At 42.7% G+C, this 16,963-nt stretch overlaps 1 protein-coding gene across 2 annotated transcripts in view; it reads left to right on the top strand.

Moving 5' to 3' along the window:
* Positions 1 to 16,963, top strand: part of LOC111147502 (mitogen-activated protein kinase kinase kinase 5) — a 228,819-nt gene that overhangs the window by 199,404 nt on the left and 12,452 nt on the right. For both annotated transcript variants that reach the window (XM_022503521.1, XM_022503520.1), the window contains exons 22-25: positions 2,258 to 2,435; positions 2,526 to 2,694; positions 7,896 to 8,081; positions 10,943 to 11,048. In XM_022503521.1, coding sequence (XP_022359229.1) covers positions 2,258 to 2,435; positions 2,526 to 2,694; positions 7,896 to 8,081; positions 10,943 to 11,048 — 639 coding nt within the window. The remainder of the gene's footprint in view (positions 1 to 2,257; positions 2,436 to 2,525; positions 2,695 to 7,895; positions 8,082 to 10,942; positions 11,049 to 16,963) is intronic.

The following is a 16,963-nucleotide window of genomic DNA, read 5'->3' as shown; positions in this document are numbered from 1 at the left end:
CTGGGTCCATGAGCTGTCCCAGGAAAGAGGGCATTCCATGGTCAAGTAAGTTTGGGAAATGCTGCCTGCAGGTGCTTCCTCTCCTCCCCCAACCCCACCCCCAACATCTCTTCAATGTAGCTGTTTGCACTTAACCTTTAACTAAGGGATTGTGGTGTTGACTTGGTAAACCCAGAGCAGCTCTTCTTAGCTTCATCTCAGTTCCTACCTCAAGTGAATCAGCAATGCAGCAAATTCAATGATAGAAGGTGGGTCAACCAATTCCTCCTTGAGAGACTTTCTAGTTAACTGATCACTGGGATGATTTCCTCAGAGAGGAACTATCCCAGGAAGCTGTATACATCTCTTCTTCCTCCCTACAGTTGAAACCAAAGCCAAGTATCCCTCTAACACCTGTTTTCTTCATCGGAGCTGTAAGTGGGATAGAATAATAGAACGGTAGTACATGACATCTTTGGTATAACCAAGGCTGGTAGGACGTGTCCTACCTGCAAGATTCTGTGATTAAGGAAGCTCCTAGATAGAGCTAGAAAACTTTTTCTAAGACTCAGCAGCTTCAGAAAGCTTCCCTGATGGGTGTGGTCAGGGCAATCCATTTTCAGAGAAATGTCACTTCCTGCTGTGTAATGGGATTTTTTTTATCTTCTGGATCATCACTAAGTGTGTTATGAAGTAAATCAAGTTCTTGGTAATGTGGTGTGACCACCTACTGAGTATATGCTTGTGAAAAATATTTATAATAACATATATTTTTCTGATTACAAAAATAATACTTGTTTATTGTAGAAGGTTTGGAAATTTTGGAAAAATAAAGTCACAGTCACCCCAAATCACATCTTCTGGAAATAACTACCATTCATAATATGGTATATTTTCTTCCAAGTATATATATAGCAGATCATAAGACATATCTGTATGTGGAATCATAGGGATAGAATCCAGAGATAGTTGGAGGAAAAGGGCAAAGAAAAGAAAGGGAAGGTCTGTTTGGCTTTCATATATTGGTAAATCAGATGAGTGCTTCTCAAACATGTCCATCTGTCTGATCAGTGTGGATGGCCTGCTGCCTCCACCCCTCGCTGTTAATTATTACTGATTTGTAGTCACCCCAGACAGAGGGAGGAGTTCACAGCTGAATGACCATCCCACATCTTTGAGCTTGGGGCCCTCGTTGAAACAGCTCAGCCCAAGAGAAATTAAGTTAAAAAGGGATTCTAGGTAACCTTGGATTTCCTTTTTTATAATTTTACATCTGCCCTCTTTGGTAAGATCTTTTGTAGTATTGGGACACTTGTTTGGTAAGGATGACTCTGTCGAAAGTTACTTCCTTTAAAATTAGTATTTGATGAAACATTGGTAACTCCTGCTGGGCTAACAGAATCTCCATCACAATAAAAGCCCATGTCTGAGGCAGGATCACAATCTCTGGGAACTGGGAAAGACCTAAGAGATCATGTGGTCTTTTGATTTCCAAAATTTGTATTTAGCAAAGGACCCTTTTTTATATGACCCCTTAAGCAGAACCCTGATATATAAGACTGACAGAACATATTTCTGTTAGACAAAACAGGGTTGAAACCTATGTTCTAGAATCACAGAATCCTCAATCACCCTGGCTACGGCAGTCCCAAGATGCTAAGGTGGACACTTGAGCCTGTGAGGAAGATGGTTTAAAAAAATACGAACCTGATCCTTTATTTTATTTTTAAATATATGTATTTATTTATTTATTTATTTATTTGAGAGAGAAAGAGAGCAAGCACAGCAAGGACAGGGGGAGAGGAAGGAAAAAGACTCCCCACTGAACATGGATCCCAATGCAGGGCTCCATCCCAGGACCCTAAGATCATGACTGAGCTAAAGGCAGATGCTCAACCGACTGAGCCACCCAGATCCCCACCTGATCCTTTATTTTATAGACGTGAGAACTGAGACCCATAAATGACCTTCCTAATGTCTGACAGGTGGCCAATAGCAATGAGGGGATTGGAACCCAGGACTACTGGGCCTGGTTCTTCTTCCGCAGTTTCATGGCCCTGAGATATTCCTTCCAGGGCCCAGGGGACCCCTACCCTGCCGACCCCCTGCCTGGGTTGTATGTGGAGCACAGGATCCATGACCAGCCTCTTAGCATAATTTGACTAGTCATTGGAACGAGACACTTGACCACCAGTAGTGTTGTCTTTGGGTGCGTGTTTAGTATGTGTATCTTTTTAAAAGTGTCAGTGACCATTTCCTCCCTTCTCATGACAAATAGAGTATCTTCGAAGCATATCCTTGCCTGTGCCTGTCCTGGTGGAGGACACGAGCAGCAGCAGCGAGTACGGCTCAGTTTCTCCTGACACAGAGTTAAAGGTGGACCCCTTCTCTTTCAAAACGAGAGCCAAATCCTGCGGAGAAAGAGATGTAAAAGGAATACGGACGCTCTTTTTGGGGTAAAGACATGACCAACTTTGGGTGAAAGAACTGTGTTGTGTGTCCTTTTATAAAGGACATGGCGATTTAAGCTATCTAAATTCTTCCAGCATTCCGGATGAAAATTTTGAAGATCACAGCGCTCCCCCTTCCCCTGAAGAAAAAGATTCTGGATTCTTCATGCTGAGGAAGGACAGTGAGAGACGTGCCACCCTTCACAGGATCCTGACAGAAGACCAAGACAAAGTTGTGAGAAACTTAATGGAATCATTGGCTCAGGTAAAACCTCTCATGGATCCTTCGTTTCCCAGAGTTAACGTATCTTAGCTGTGTCCTCACTGCTTGGAACTGTCCCAGGCAACGTGGAGCCTTGAGAAGGGTGTAGAGCTCTTGATGATGAATCAGACCTACCCAGGAGAGGTAAAAGGGAAATCCTTGATGTAGAAACTGCATTTTTGAACATAGCTACTTGTAAGTCACTAGCAACTTGCTCATGGCGGTGAAGTTCCAACCAGCCTGCAAGCCCCTGTTACACTCCGTTCATTTGTTTATCGATCGATCCACACGTACGCATTGAGCCTCGTGACTTCCTAATTCCGATGGTAGCACAAGGCTCCCTGCCGGTCTCCTTTGAGCATTTAGGAAATACTGCAGACTCAGCAAGGACCCCTGTGCTCGTGGGGCTACATCCAGATGGATGGAGGGTAATGGCCATAATAAGTAAATTATATAGTGTGTTGAAGGCTGTGTGTGCTGTGAAAAAAAAACTAAGCTGGTCGAACTCTCACTCCCTGGTATATTCGTTTGCTGGGGCTGCCGTAACAGAATCCCACCGGCTGAGTAGCTGAAACAACAGAAATTTATTTCTCACGGTTCTGGAGGCAGAAGCTCTGAGAGCGAGGTATCAGCAGGTTTGGTTTCTCCTGTGGCCTCTCTTCTTGGCTTGTCTGTGGCACCTTCTTGCCACATCCTTACCCAGCCTTTTATCCCTGTGCACCCCGGTGGGTGTCTTTTCCTGTTGGATTAGAGCCCCATTGTTATGATCTCACTTGACCTTAATTACCTCCTAAGATCCTTTCTCCAACCACAATCACACTGGAGGTTAGGGCTTCTGATTGGGGTCGGGGGGGACACAATTCAGTCCGTAATACCTGGGAAAATATGTTCCCTAGGATTCTGCTTATAGATACAAGGAATACAAAACCCCTCCCCAGTTTTGTCCCAGTAGAAATGAGGTTTCCCCCAGCCCCAGGCCTCTGGTGCTGCCTCCTGAGTTGGGAGCAGAAGCTCAAATCTCTTCAGGATGTCAGCCTCCACAGCCATGCTTGGCTTCAGACTTGATACTTGGTACTTTCTTTCAGTGGCATGGGCATTGGAGCTCCTGTGACCACCAGCTGGCTATGCCTTCTTTCCTACCTTCCGTCTTGGGTAAACAACTTCGGAAAGTGTGGAGCTAGAGGAGATGGATCAAGTTTGTCTCTCAGTCCAACCATCACCCTGTTCTCAGCTGTACTGGATGTAAACAGAGCAAGACTCTCTTTCTTGGCTCCTGTCTTTATCTTGAGAACCCCACAAAGTTTCTCTGCTGATTCTTTCTCCTTAGCAGTTCTCTAATGCCCACCTCTTTTGATCGCATAGGAAGAGTCAAGGCCACATGTGTGCCAGCAGTCTCTCTGGTATGAGGAGAACTGAGATGGGCGCCACCTACACTTTCTGGGAAGACCCTGCGTGGGTCCTAGAGAAAATCTACCTCAAGCAGTTCCTCGGAGGCCCAGGAAGTTGGGGCTCTGGGCTGAGGGGTGTCGGGGCTCTGAGCTAGAGTAGGGTGAGGGCTGAGGAGGCTGCACAGGAATGTGGGAGATGTGGACGAGACAGGAGCCATCTTGAACCTTCGGCTTTCTCTCTTCTCTTGCCTTCTGCTTACTCTGGTCATTCAAGGATCGGGGATTGGATGGCGTGAAATAAGGGGAATCAAATTTAGATGGAAGGAACAGCTGGGCAGCAGTTGGAGGTCATATATTCATTCAACAAATACTTATTAAACCTCTGCTGAATGCCAGGCACCCGTCTACTTGTTGTGGACATCACAGTGAACAAAACTGGGAAATAGAAATATCCCATTGAGGCTGGCATTCTAGCAGAGGAAGAAAAACAATAAATATTAGTAAATATTTCATAGTAGTAGTGGCACATCCGGTGACATAGTAATAATAGCAAACCTACAGTAATAATAGTAGTAACAGGAAACATACTCAACATACACTAATAACAGCAGATGCTTCATAAGGGCCAGTATTATTCTTAGTAGTTCAGGTGTATTTACTAACTCCAGCCTCGTGGCAATAGCACTATAGTAATAGTTCTGTTGTCCTCATCTTGCATACGACTCAGAGACACAGAGGAGCTGAGTAATTGCCACGACCACACAGCCCTAAGCAGCGGAGTCCAGATTTAGACCCACACAGTCTGGCTCCAGGGTCTGTGCTCCTAAGCACCACCCCACTCTCCTCCCTGGAAGACAGCTCCCAGATGCTGACAGGTGCTAGTGGAAACAGGAGGGACTGGTGCTTGGAGTGGGCGAAGGAAAGGAAATCTCCCTTCGCTGCTGTGGAGCGAAGCCCTTTCTGAACTGTAGCTGCTCGTGTCAGACGCCTGTTTCAGCTCCAAAATACGCAGAACGCAGGGATTGCCTAAATCTCATAATCACCCCTAGGGACGAGCTCTTCCAGCACAGAAAGCATCTGCTTGTTTGGGGTTTTTGAAGGTCCATCGGGCAGGACTGCCTCGGTCGTTGTCATGGTCCCGGCTCTTAGCACAGAGCCTGGCAAGAGACTTCCCTTCATGAGTGTGCTGAAATTCTGAACATTTCGCAGTTTGTTAATCCTATTCAGTCGTCTGTGGCCCCCTGGTTTTTTCAGCGTGCCTGAGTGTTCTCTATAAAAGGAGAAAGAAGAAAAAACTCAGAGGGCATGCCTTGGTGCACCGGCACAAAGGGACCAGTGAGGACCAGAAACTATGGGTCAGAGTAACGTGCTGCATCTCAAATCATCCAGGGATAGCAAGGGTCCTTCTGATTGTATCGCTAAGGGTGCTTGCTGTGAATCCCTTGGTGGCGTGGCGATAGGTTCCGATTCAGGCTCACTGCCCGCTCTTCCAGCCAACCGAGGCAAGAGAAGGCAATGATGAGGAGTCTGGGCTCGGCCTCAGCTTTCCTCTGCTGGAGGCCTGGCTTTACTGTTTATTAGCAGGCTGTGCAATTTGGGCAAGTTATTTAACTTCTCTGAGGCTGATTTTCTAACCTACAAAACAGAGGAAATGCCAGTATCTACCTCGTGGAGTTTCTGTAAGGAATAACCAAGATCATGAGCAACTGAGAGACTAATAGAGTGTTTCACAAATGTTAACTATCATTATTGCTGTTGTGACCATTATCAAGCAGGCTAATCATAGTTGTCTAATCTCTTTACGTTTTTTCTACAACCAGATGTAAATAATTCTTTTCGCAGTGTTAAATATCTCTGGATACACCTTTACCTTTAAGCCCACCCCCCTTTTTTTAAAAATTTTTTTGAAATTCTTTTTTTAAGATTTTATTTATTTATTTGACAGAGAGAGATCACAAGTAGGCAGAGAGGCAGGCAGAGAGAGAGGAAGAAACAGGCTCCCCGCTGAGCAGAGAGCCCGATGCAGGACTCGATTCCAGGACCCTGAGATCATGACCTGAGCTGAAGGCAGAGGCTTTAACCCACTGAGCCACCCAGGCGCCCCCAAGCCTAACCTTTTTTAATAAGACCAAAAGTACTGCTGTCCCAAGGCAGCCCACAAAAGCCCTTTGGACTCATAACATCCTTCTGAAATTCACTCATCATTTCTGAAGAGGTTTAAAGGATAAAGAATAGAGCACGCCTTCGCAGCAGAACCTGGACAGTGCTGTGCTCAGGGAAGGTGCACTGTAAAGGGCAACCTTTGGATGCCGAATCTGCGTCCTTGATACGGGAGATGCTCGTAACGTAAGGACGTTCAGGAGTGCGCGTGAACACAGGATTTAGAACAGAAGCCACGATCATGTAAGTGGATGAACCACTACAGACAGAAAACATTTCCCAGAGCAGACAGTGTTCCTTTGTAGGACAGTGGCACACACGTCAGAAAACCAGAAGCAACATGTTCATCTATTGTGAAAACGAAGCTAATGTCAAAAAAATGTTTGCTATTTCAACTGCTGGCAAACATGGAGCTGATTCTTCACTAAGATAAGCTTCCAATTTCTGAATAACTCACATTTTTCTTCTTGAACATATTTTCATGTTATTATGATATTGCCTGTGAATCTTTACTTTGGGTGTAATTTAGTTGGTGGTAAGAAAAGAAAGTTTATAATTGTTCCCAGTCTCGTTCTGATTCCCTTAATGACAGCTTTCAAGCTTTTCAATATAATCTTGTCTCATGAAAACATAAACACGAGAGGGAGCTCCCAAATGAAACCATACTGAGGGAGAGAACTTGATGGTACATTGATTGTAATAGAATCCTAGAAATTGTAATTATCACAGCCTGATTGAGGAATTTAATTTTAATGACACGGTAACAAAATTGTATAATAAGAGATAGAAATGAGCATAATAAAAATCTTGTTTCTTAAAGTTAAATGAGGATAAATAATACCCTACCATGTTTCCTTTGAGAAAAGGAACCCGTTTAAATATCGTATTACATGTTTAATATATAAACGTGTCCATTGGTTCAGTCTTACAACCAATTACCTCATCGGTGGGTAAGGAATTGTTTTAAGTGAAAGGCATCAACACATTTTAAGGGCAGTTAAAGTTCTGGGGGGCACATTGTAGGTGGCATCTCGTACCTGAAGGAGGTGGGGTCTTAAGGAATTCCAACCCTAGTGCCTAGCCGAGCCCCACAGAGACTGAAACTTGTGTGTGTTTCTGATTACTTCGTATTCCGAGAGTTTGTACATCTCTTCTCAGCTTTGGCTGCTTTTGGCCCCCTTAGCATGCCATTTCTATTTCTGTCCATTCCCTTCTCCTCTCCATGTAGATAGTCACTCTCAATCCCATTGATTGTACTCTCCCTTCTTTACAACTAAAGGTACTCTTGCTGCTATCTTTTGACTTGTCTCTCTGGGCCAACTTTGAGCTTAAGATCCTATGGCTCCTTGCCTGTTCTCTCTTTAGTTCCCCATTAAAATTTCTGAGAGGTATTACCTCAGCCTGTCCCTGTTTGGGGAAAGCTCTGTATATCTGACTAAATCATAGCTGTTGGCCGAGGTGTCAGTAGGTACTCTTCCTCCCAAAGTCTGATTATTTCTTGGGTGGTTGGTGGGGCTGGTGAGGCATAGAGTTCCAATATGGCCTCTTCCCTTTAGTGGGGGCGTTTTGAAGCCCAGGTCCCAACAGAGGCCGTGGGAATGGCGGGCTCATGACGAATGTGTCTAGCACAGATCAACTGACAGGTTTTATTCACAGGGGGCTGAAGAACCTAAACTAAAATGGGAACATATCACAACCCTCATCGCAAGCCTCAGAGAATTTGTGAGATCCACGGACCGAAAAATCATCGCCACCACACTGTCCAAGCTGAAGCTGGAACTTGACTTCGACAGCCACGGCATTAGCCAGGTTCAGGTGGTGCTCTTCGGTTTTCAAGACGCTGTAAGTATGATATTTTGCCTATGTCCTTCCCAGACCCCCAACGAAAATTAGAAAAACAGGTTAAAACGTTAAGTTCTGTTATCTTTTGTTTCTTTACTAAGTCTGATGACCTCTTCTTTTTCGATGGTGAGTAAGTGTGAGCTGGTTCCTCTCTGTGTGCTTCTAAGGAGCGGATTTGTTGCTATGTGTTTGTATCCCGCAAAGTTGGATACCCATGAAATCGAACTCCGTGGGAAAGAGCAAAAACTAACAAACATCTCCCGTGGCTGAACTCTGTTCTTATGAGATCTTGTAGCGGGTCACTGTTTTGGTGACTTGCCACGGAACTCGTTTTCCTCATGCACTTTTAAATTCTGTACGAGAACTGCCACCTAGTGGTCACTTGGGAAAATGCAACCATGCGGATTGGAATGATCGCCCCTGAATAAATCCAGTGCTTCCCCCCGCCCCCCCACCGCCTTTTTCTCTGGTTTCCATACCCAACACTTTAAACACGTTTGTTTAGTACACATTAATTCCTCACTGAATGAAAATTAATCCACGAGAGATTGCTGAAGACTCCAGCCTCTCAAGTAGGGTTGCTATGCAACATCAACTAGACGGCCAGTCTTTCTAAAGCCTGAATCAGCACCGGAGGTGCTCTTTGTCAGTGAGACTGATCTGTGGAACTCTGTACCAGAGAAGCCTGAAGCCACTCCTAGGCCTTCGAGGCCTTCGCAGAGTGCAGGAGACTGAAATAAGAGAGTTCCTGGCAGTGTCTGGTGTAAATACAAAAGCACTTTGCACGAAGGGATTTAAATTCCCCAAATTAACTCACTGCTAACGTATGTATTTCTCCTGCGTAGATGTCTTGGCAGTTGTATTTGGCACATCAAATGATCCCTCATTTAAAACCAAAGTAAATCCTTTAACAGCCACTCACGTTCTCTGAAACTCTATGTAAGCCCCTTGGTCTTTGTGCCGTGCTGTGGTCAGGGACAACACTCCTGACTTGATTGAGGTCATGGTTGATGAAAGCAATGGGCGGCGCCTATCACTAATAGTTAAATGCTAAAGGCACACTTCACTGCAACTAGGGAAACCTAACCATCTGCAAATAGAAGGAATTAATTTATTGATTTTGCACTTGCCCGCACATTTGGCTTCCAGCCTAGAGGCTGGAAAACAAATTGACCAGTAGAATTCAGATTGAGTGGTGTAGTTTTAATTGTGGGCCTTAAGCCCAGGTCACTCTCTCTGTCTCTGTCTGTCTCTTGCTCTCTCTCTCTCTCTCTCTCTCTCTCTCTCACACACACACACACACACCTGCTATTGCTCACTCACTATCCAGGATGGGAGTGAACCCAAAGAATGTACCCCGTTTAATGAAGAGCTACGGGGAGTTATGTAACTATCCTCATAGTTATGGAGGATCCCCTTCCATCTCGTGTGACACAGGAGAGAAATTTCTAGTTTACTAAATGCTATACCTTACATTAGTCAAATAAGCAGGCAGATCCTTTAAGAAATGAAGGTCTGAGAACAAACTCATTCTGAAAGGATGTCTTAGAACAAGTGTGAGCCTGCCAATGGTTCACTTCCTTTTGGGAGCAACTACTATGGGGATTTTGATGAAGACAGACCAAGGGCAGGAGTAAGCAACTGGAACTCCAGCTTTTGGCCTGGGATTGCAGCTGGGGCATCTTCTCCATCGAGTCTTCTCAATTCTCTGGTCAGAGACCAGACCTTTTTTTAGAGGGTCGTGTCGACCAGCAGTTAGTGGAGTTAACCCCAGTTTTAAATAAGCTTTTCTTATGTCTTTATTTTAATGGTTATTTTTAAAAAGATAACACATATGGCTTACACATGCAATGGGATATTATTCACCCTTGAAAAAGAAGAAAATTCTAGCACATTATACTACGTGAAATAAGCCCATCTCAAAATTACCACGTGATTCCACTTATATGACAGACCTAGAGGAGTCAAATTCATGGAGGTGGGAAGTAGAATGGTGTTCACCAGGGGCTGGGAGGGGAAGGCAGTGGGGAGTTATTGTTTAACAGGTGTAGAGTTTCAATTTTGCGAGGTGCAAGCAAGGAATTCTAGAGATGGATGGTGTGATGGTTGCACAACAGTGTGAATGTACTTAATGCCACTGAATTATATGCTTAAAAGTGGTTAAGGTGGCAAATTTTATGGCATGTGTATTTGATGACAGTTTAAAAAAAGGTAATGCATGTATCTATTTCAGTGTCTATTTAAATATGTGAACTAGTAGTAGTCACTAAAAAAAGATACCCTTTACCACAGACTTTCAATGTGAACAGCCTTTCTGGAATATTCTAGCAGGTTCCTCCCCTGTTTGCTGAGATATAGACAACTGTGGGAAGGAAGATAAGGCATGCACTGTGGCAAATCTGTAGGTAGCAACACACATGTTCATTTCCTCCCTTACCTGCTTTTCCAAGTCACCAGACTAGGCTGAAGCATGTGGTTATATGAAACCTCAGAGTCACAACACTAGAGACCAGTGTTTGTTTTTATTTCAAACCCATTAGATTCTTTTTTCCTCCTTTACCACCTCCACCATCCAGTTTGCAGAGGCCATGAAAAGCCGAAGTAGCTTGTTCTGAGTTCCAAAGAAGCCACATTTCATTTAACCAGACTGCCTTTGATTTGCTCCCATGGGGATCACCAGACTTTGATTCCAAGTGGCCATTTTTCATTGTTTCCCAGTGACATAAAGAAATTATGCACAATTCAAGGTGAAGAAACCTTTTAGTTGTTGTTGTTGCTAGAATGTCATCCTGATGCTTGTGTCATCTAGGTTATTTGCAGTTAAAAATTAAAGCAGACTAAATGTCACCCTCTTTCTCCAGGTCAATAAAGTTCTTCGGAATCATAATATCAAGCCACACTGGATGTTTGCCTTAGACAGTATCATCCGAAAGGCGGTGCAGACGGCCATCACCATTCTGGTGCCAGGTCAGGAATATTTAGTTACTTGGCAAATATTTAGTGTGTGACATTTTAAATTACTATTGATCTGTCATTTATGGTGTCTTTCAGGCCAAGTTAGCCTTTTTGTTTAATCCTTTTAAAGCCACCGAATAATATTTATCTAGTGCCTCCAGTCTAAGCAATGAACACCAAGCCAAATGTCTACTATGGGTGAAGAAGATAGCTTCCTTGTCTTTAAAGAACGTGTCTGGGTATGGCGAGAAAGAGGAGGTTATGCGGGACACCCAAACACATATGCACTTCAATATGCAGATACTTGTGCCCACAAAGCACACCCTTGTGTCATCCTTTACTGGTGGTTCCCAAACCAGCTGGTGCACTGAGGGATGTCAGGAGCTCTTTAAAATTATAGCTCTCCAAGCCCCATCGCAGACTGAGTGAGTAAGAATCTGCTGGGAAAAAAGCCCAGGAATCTGATTTTAATCCAGTTCCCAGGTCATTTTGATACACAGCCAGGTTTGGAAATCACTGGTCTAGACAGATCCCAGCTATGCTTGCAATGAGGTACAAAAGGGGTAGTGTTGATGAAACAGAGTTTTATGGAGTGAGAGGCACATTCATACTCCAAGGCAAACTTCCAAGTACTTTTGATAGTGTATTCACTAGTAAAACATTTTAAGCAGAGCTCTTCCATCCTATATGTGTGTGTGGGAGGGTGTGTGTGTGTGTGTGTGTGTGTGTGTGTGTGTGTATAGAGATGATAAGTAGATAGATAAACAGATTTAGATACATAAATTAGAAATATGTTGTACTAATTTATGCATGTATTATAAAGCAGTCTAAAATAGAAGTTTGAAAGGATTAGATAATGAAGTATCTTAAAATTTAGGTTATTTATTTACATGGCACCACAAACTTAAATCATCGCCAGCCTTCTGTGTTGTGGAATTCCCTCTCTTCTCTCAAAATATCTTGTTTGAGAGTGAGGGCACATGTGTCAAAGTTTATATGAAACCTCAGTAAAGATTAATTTATTTCCTTCTTCTGTAAGAAAGAAATATGGGAAGTTCCAATATCCCCGAACACGCTGATCCTCTACTCAGACCACACCTCCACCCCCTCATTGCTCTTGCCCTGTTCCTTCTCATTCTTCAGGTCTCCGTTTAAAAGTGCCTCCTCAGACAGTCCTGACCCACCACGCAGTCTAAAGTAGGCTCCACTGCTATTCTGTCTCCTCGGAAGTGCTTTCCCCCATTTGTGATGCCAGTTTGAAACCGCCGTTATTTTCCTGTCTCGTGGCTGTCACCCTCACCGAGGGTAACCATGTCCGCTTTATTCCGTGCAGAGCATATTGTCCAGCACGGTGCCTGTAAATCAGTGGACCCCTGATAAATACGAGTTGAAATAATACATAAATGAGTTTCACCTGATTATAACAAATGAGGGTAGAAAATTTGCATAACTTAGAAAAAATTCTAGAGGCATGGAAACACGTAATTAGCGACTGGATGTGAACCTAGGGAAGGTAATGCTAGTGTAGACCTAATGTAATGCTCTAACCAAGTTAACAGATTCTTGTATTTTCGGGAATATGTCATTGGGATAAACCTGGATGTGAGGAATATACCCTAGAGGGGTTATATATTCAGAAGATAGGAGGGGTGAAAGGAACTAGGTGTGTATTAGTGAAAGGGATAGGTGTAGGCATAAGTTAAACACAGTAGCGATCTAAATGAGCAAAGGAGAGAGGGATTATACCTTGAAATATTTAAATAGCATATAAATGATCTGTTGATCTAATTTTTTAAAACTTCCCTTTAAAAATGGATTACCTAAATGCAATGGATTATATCCTGGCATAGAAAAAAAAAATCAGTGAAAAACTTGTATAATCTGAATAAAGTCTGTAGTTTAGTTAATAGTATTGTACCAGTGTTAATTTCTTGGTTTTGATGAGTATACCAGTTATATAAGATGTATTAGGGGAACTGGAAGGTGTATGGGAATTCTCTGTATGACCTTTGCAATGTTTCTATAAATGTAATACTCTTCCCAAAATCGGAAGTTTAAAAAGCACACTGATCATCATACGGTAGTTGAAACACTGGTAAGTTTAGGGAGAGTGAAGAGAGGCACATCTTCTGCTCACATGGGTGTCTCGGGGGTATGAGGGTGGGGCACATTGGTGAGCACTGCTTCTACTCAACGTGTGTATGGAACAAGCCATGTTCTTTAAGAAGAGGGTTTGCTAAGGAAAGCTATTTGTCCTTCCACTGTGAAATTGTTTGAGGACATTAGGAGTCTCAGATGAAAACCCAAATTACTGTTCGCAAGCATTTTTAAGTAGAAATTTTGGAGAATTACTGGAGGGAGTATTTTTTATATTCCTCCTAGGAAAGGGGAAGACCATATACATTTGTATACCAATATATAAATAATGAAATGTGTGACCAAGAGGAATTGATTTCAAGCACTTGAGAGTTCCATCTAATTTCTGAATGTTCCTAAAGATTTTGTTATACAATTGAGATTCAAAGACACTTAAACATTCAAACAAATGTTAAAAATGCTTGTCTTCGTCTTCCCCTGATAAAAATTCCTTCTAGGTGACAAAACAGTACAATTGGCCTACAAAATTTTGAAACACATGCTAAAGAAAACCACAGATTTAAAAGTATGTCATCATCAGTGCATGCATGTCCTAGGTCTCTCCTCCGAGAGGACCCAGATCTTAGTATCTAAACACCATTCTCCAATAAAAGCAATCAGTGCTCCCTGGAGTGACAGTTGATTCCAGACCTGGGGCAGGGAAAATATACATGAGCCTAGAACATCCTGTGATGCCAAAAAGGATGGAGGCTTTTTGAAAGGACACTGGAGACCACACCCATTTGAAGGAGTTCCCGAAAATCTAAGCCAGAACAATTTGAACAATAAAATAATAATAGTCTTGGGTTATAGTATATAGAATAAACTAAGTATCTGTAAGTCTATACTGAAATAATTGAATAAATAAGTATATGAAGGAGAAGAGCCAGATCTTTGTTATAGAATTCCAGTTAATAAATGTAGAAGGTATGAGGAGAATAGACAATCACCATTAGGCAAACAGCACATTAATAATTATTGTAGGCAAGAAGCATCAATGGGTGCTAAAATTAGTAGGCAAAAGAGTAATGAGAAATAGGGATTTGAATGGCCACACAGTGTCTGCCCACAAGATATTTACTAATTTCAAAGGGAAAACAGTGATTTTACAGTGAAGGAAACTGACAGACATGTCCTGTACTAAATGATCAAGGTCAGCATCACTAGGAATAAGACATCAGGATCTTGTACGCCCTGACATGATTCATTTAGTAGTACACAACATCGCCTTTGTGCAATTCTTGCCAAAAATGCATAGTCTCAACTTCATCATGAGAAGACATTGGTGAACCCCAAACAAGGGTCATAGTACCAAAATAACTGACCAGTACTCCTCAGAAGTGTGGAGGAGGTCGTAGGAAACAAAGAAATACCTGGGTACTGTCTCAGACTGGAAGAGACTAAGGAGACATGATGACCAAATGCAGTATGGGATTCTGCTTCAGAAGAAGGGCATTAGGGGTGCCTAGGTGGCTCAGTCAGTTAAGCATCTGCCTTCAGCTCAGGTCACGATACCAGGGTCCTAGATCCAGCCCAGCATCTGGCTCCCTGCTCATCAGGGAACCAGCTTCTCTCTGTGCATCCCTCTGCCACACCCCCTGCTTACATGCTCTCTCTGTCTGTCAAAATAAATAAATAAAATCTTAAAGAAAAAAAAAAAGAATGAGGGCATCATCGGGAAACCTGGTGAAATTCAACAAGGTCTGTAGATTATGTAGTGTATGATAGCAATGTCAGTTTCCTGGGTTTGGTCCTAGTACCACAGTTGCATAAGATGTCAAGTTTAGGGCAAGCTGAAGGGTATACAGGAACTCTCTGTATCATTTTTGAACTTTTTTGTTATTCTGCCATTCTTTCAAAATTGAAAAGTAAAAAAAAATTTAAAAGTATTCAATCCTTCTCCCAGAAGAGCACACAGAACAGAGAGTACAGTGCAAACCCCTTAAGAGTTTTTCTTTTTTTTTACTCAGGCTCTTTTCTCACTTGTCATCAGGAATCAGCCTGGCTGTGGGTGACCAGATGGAGAAATGCTGAGTATAGAGACCATGTTGGCAATGCCAAGAGAGAATTGATAATGGAGGCATACTAACTACATTAACAATAATTTTTAATGCTAAAATATTTGATACTATTACCAGTTCAGCTAAACTACTCATGTGCCCTGTGTCCACATGAAAGTAAAATGACCAGCATTCTGTACCATCTGAACTTACGGTGGGAGTCATACTCTGCACTGACAAGGACTGTAATCTTCTTCGGTGTCAGAAATACCCTGTGTTAAAGAAGCTGGGTCTGGTTCCTCTGGGGAAAGAACCGATTGGAGTGGTGTCTGGGGGCAGGGAAGTAGGAAGAGTACTGCGGTTTGAGTCCATCTTGCTGTATTGGAAACAGGCACCAGCTCTAGATTCCCACACATGGGCTTAAATACCACCTGCTCATTAAAGGCCCCCCGTTCCAAACCCCGGGTCCCTGCTTTTCTCCTCACACTTCTCGCTCTCTCTTGACAGCCCATTCTGCCTTCCATTCTTCTCAGGGGGCTCTGGACCACCATTTGAACTTCCTTCTCTCAAATGCCACTGCCCCTTTCCCCTCCAAGCAAGGCGTTCCCCTCCTCCAGAATCCTGCTTAAGCTCTTCTGCTTCCATGATTCAATCCCTGAGCAAACCACCACTGAATTTGGTTATTGCAAATGTTCTTTATTTACCTCTTAGCATTTTTAATACATGCACATGTGAATTATATGTGTAGCTAGGTCTATAACTGAGATCATCTAAGACATTTTTAGCTGCTTTAATTTGTGCTTATAATTCCACGTCATCTCTGTGCCTGCCCTTACGGCTCTTCTGTATATTCCTTCTGGCTCTCCTTTAGGTTGTTACTTCTTTGAGGACAAAGACCAGTTGCTCCATCCACTTGCATATTTTACAGTGTGGAATTTGGTGATGTATAATCAGGGAGCTGCCACAAAAGACCAAAATAACAAAGTATTGCATTTGCTTACAATTTTCTACTTTCTTCAAATTATTTGAGAGAATTTTTCAATCATTTGTACATACATAAAATAACAAAATGTAGAGTTAGGGCTATATGAGGGGGTATTTAAATATAATAGTAAATATCAGAACATTTCCCTCCCCAAACGTGAGATAATAGTCAACAGCACAACAAAACTTTTTAATTGTTTTTAAAATTTCAGTTTGGGGGCGCCTGGGTGGCTCAGTGGGTTGAAGCCTCTGCCTTCGGCTCAGGTCATGATCTCGGGGTCCTGGGATCGAGCCCCGCGTCGGGCTCTCTGCTTGGCGGAGAGCCTGCTTCCCCCTCTCTCTCTGTCTGCCTCTCTGCCTACTTGTGATCTCTGTCTGTCAAATAAATAAATAAAATCTTAAAAAAATAAAAAAATAAAATAAAATAAAATTTCAGTTTGGATACCATAAAAGAAATTTAAGAATAATTTTAGAAAATTTTAAAAGGCCTAATCTTATGTTCTAACTTAAGTTAGAATTGCTCTTTCTTCTTTTTTCTTTTTTTTTTTTTTTAAGATTTTAAAATTTATTTTAGAGAGAGAGAGAGAGTGGGGGTGGGAAGAGGAAGGGCAGAAGAGAATCTCAAGCAGACTCCTGGCTGAGCACAGAGCCAGATGCAGGTGGTGCCATCTCAGGACCCTGAGATCATGACCTGAGCCAAAATCAAGAGTTGGATGCTTAACTGACCAAGCCATCCAGGTTCCCTAAGTTATTTGTAAAGTGAAATTTTTAAAAATTATTTGGTTCTCTTATAAATACAAATAATCC

Source organism: Enhydra lutris, unplaced genomic scaffold, assembly GCF_002288905.1.
Source record: "Enhydra lutris kenyoni isolate GAN:26980312 unplaced genomic scaffold, ASM228890v2 scaffoldscaffold17, whole genome shotgun sequence".
NCBI lineage: Eukaryota > Metazoa > Chordata > Mammalia > Carnivora > Mustelidae > Enhydra > Enhydra lutris.
The sequence above is the reverse complement of the archived record's forward strand: the minus strand, read 5'-3'. Positions and strand labels throughout refer to the sequence as shown.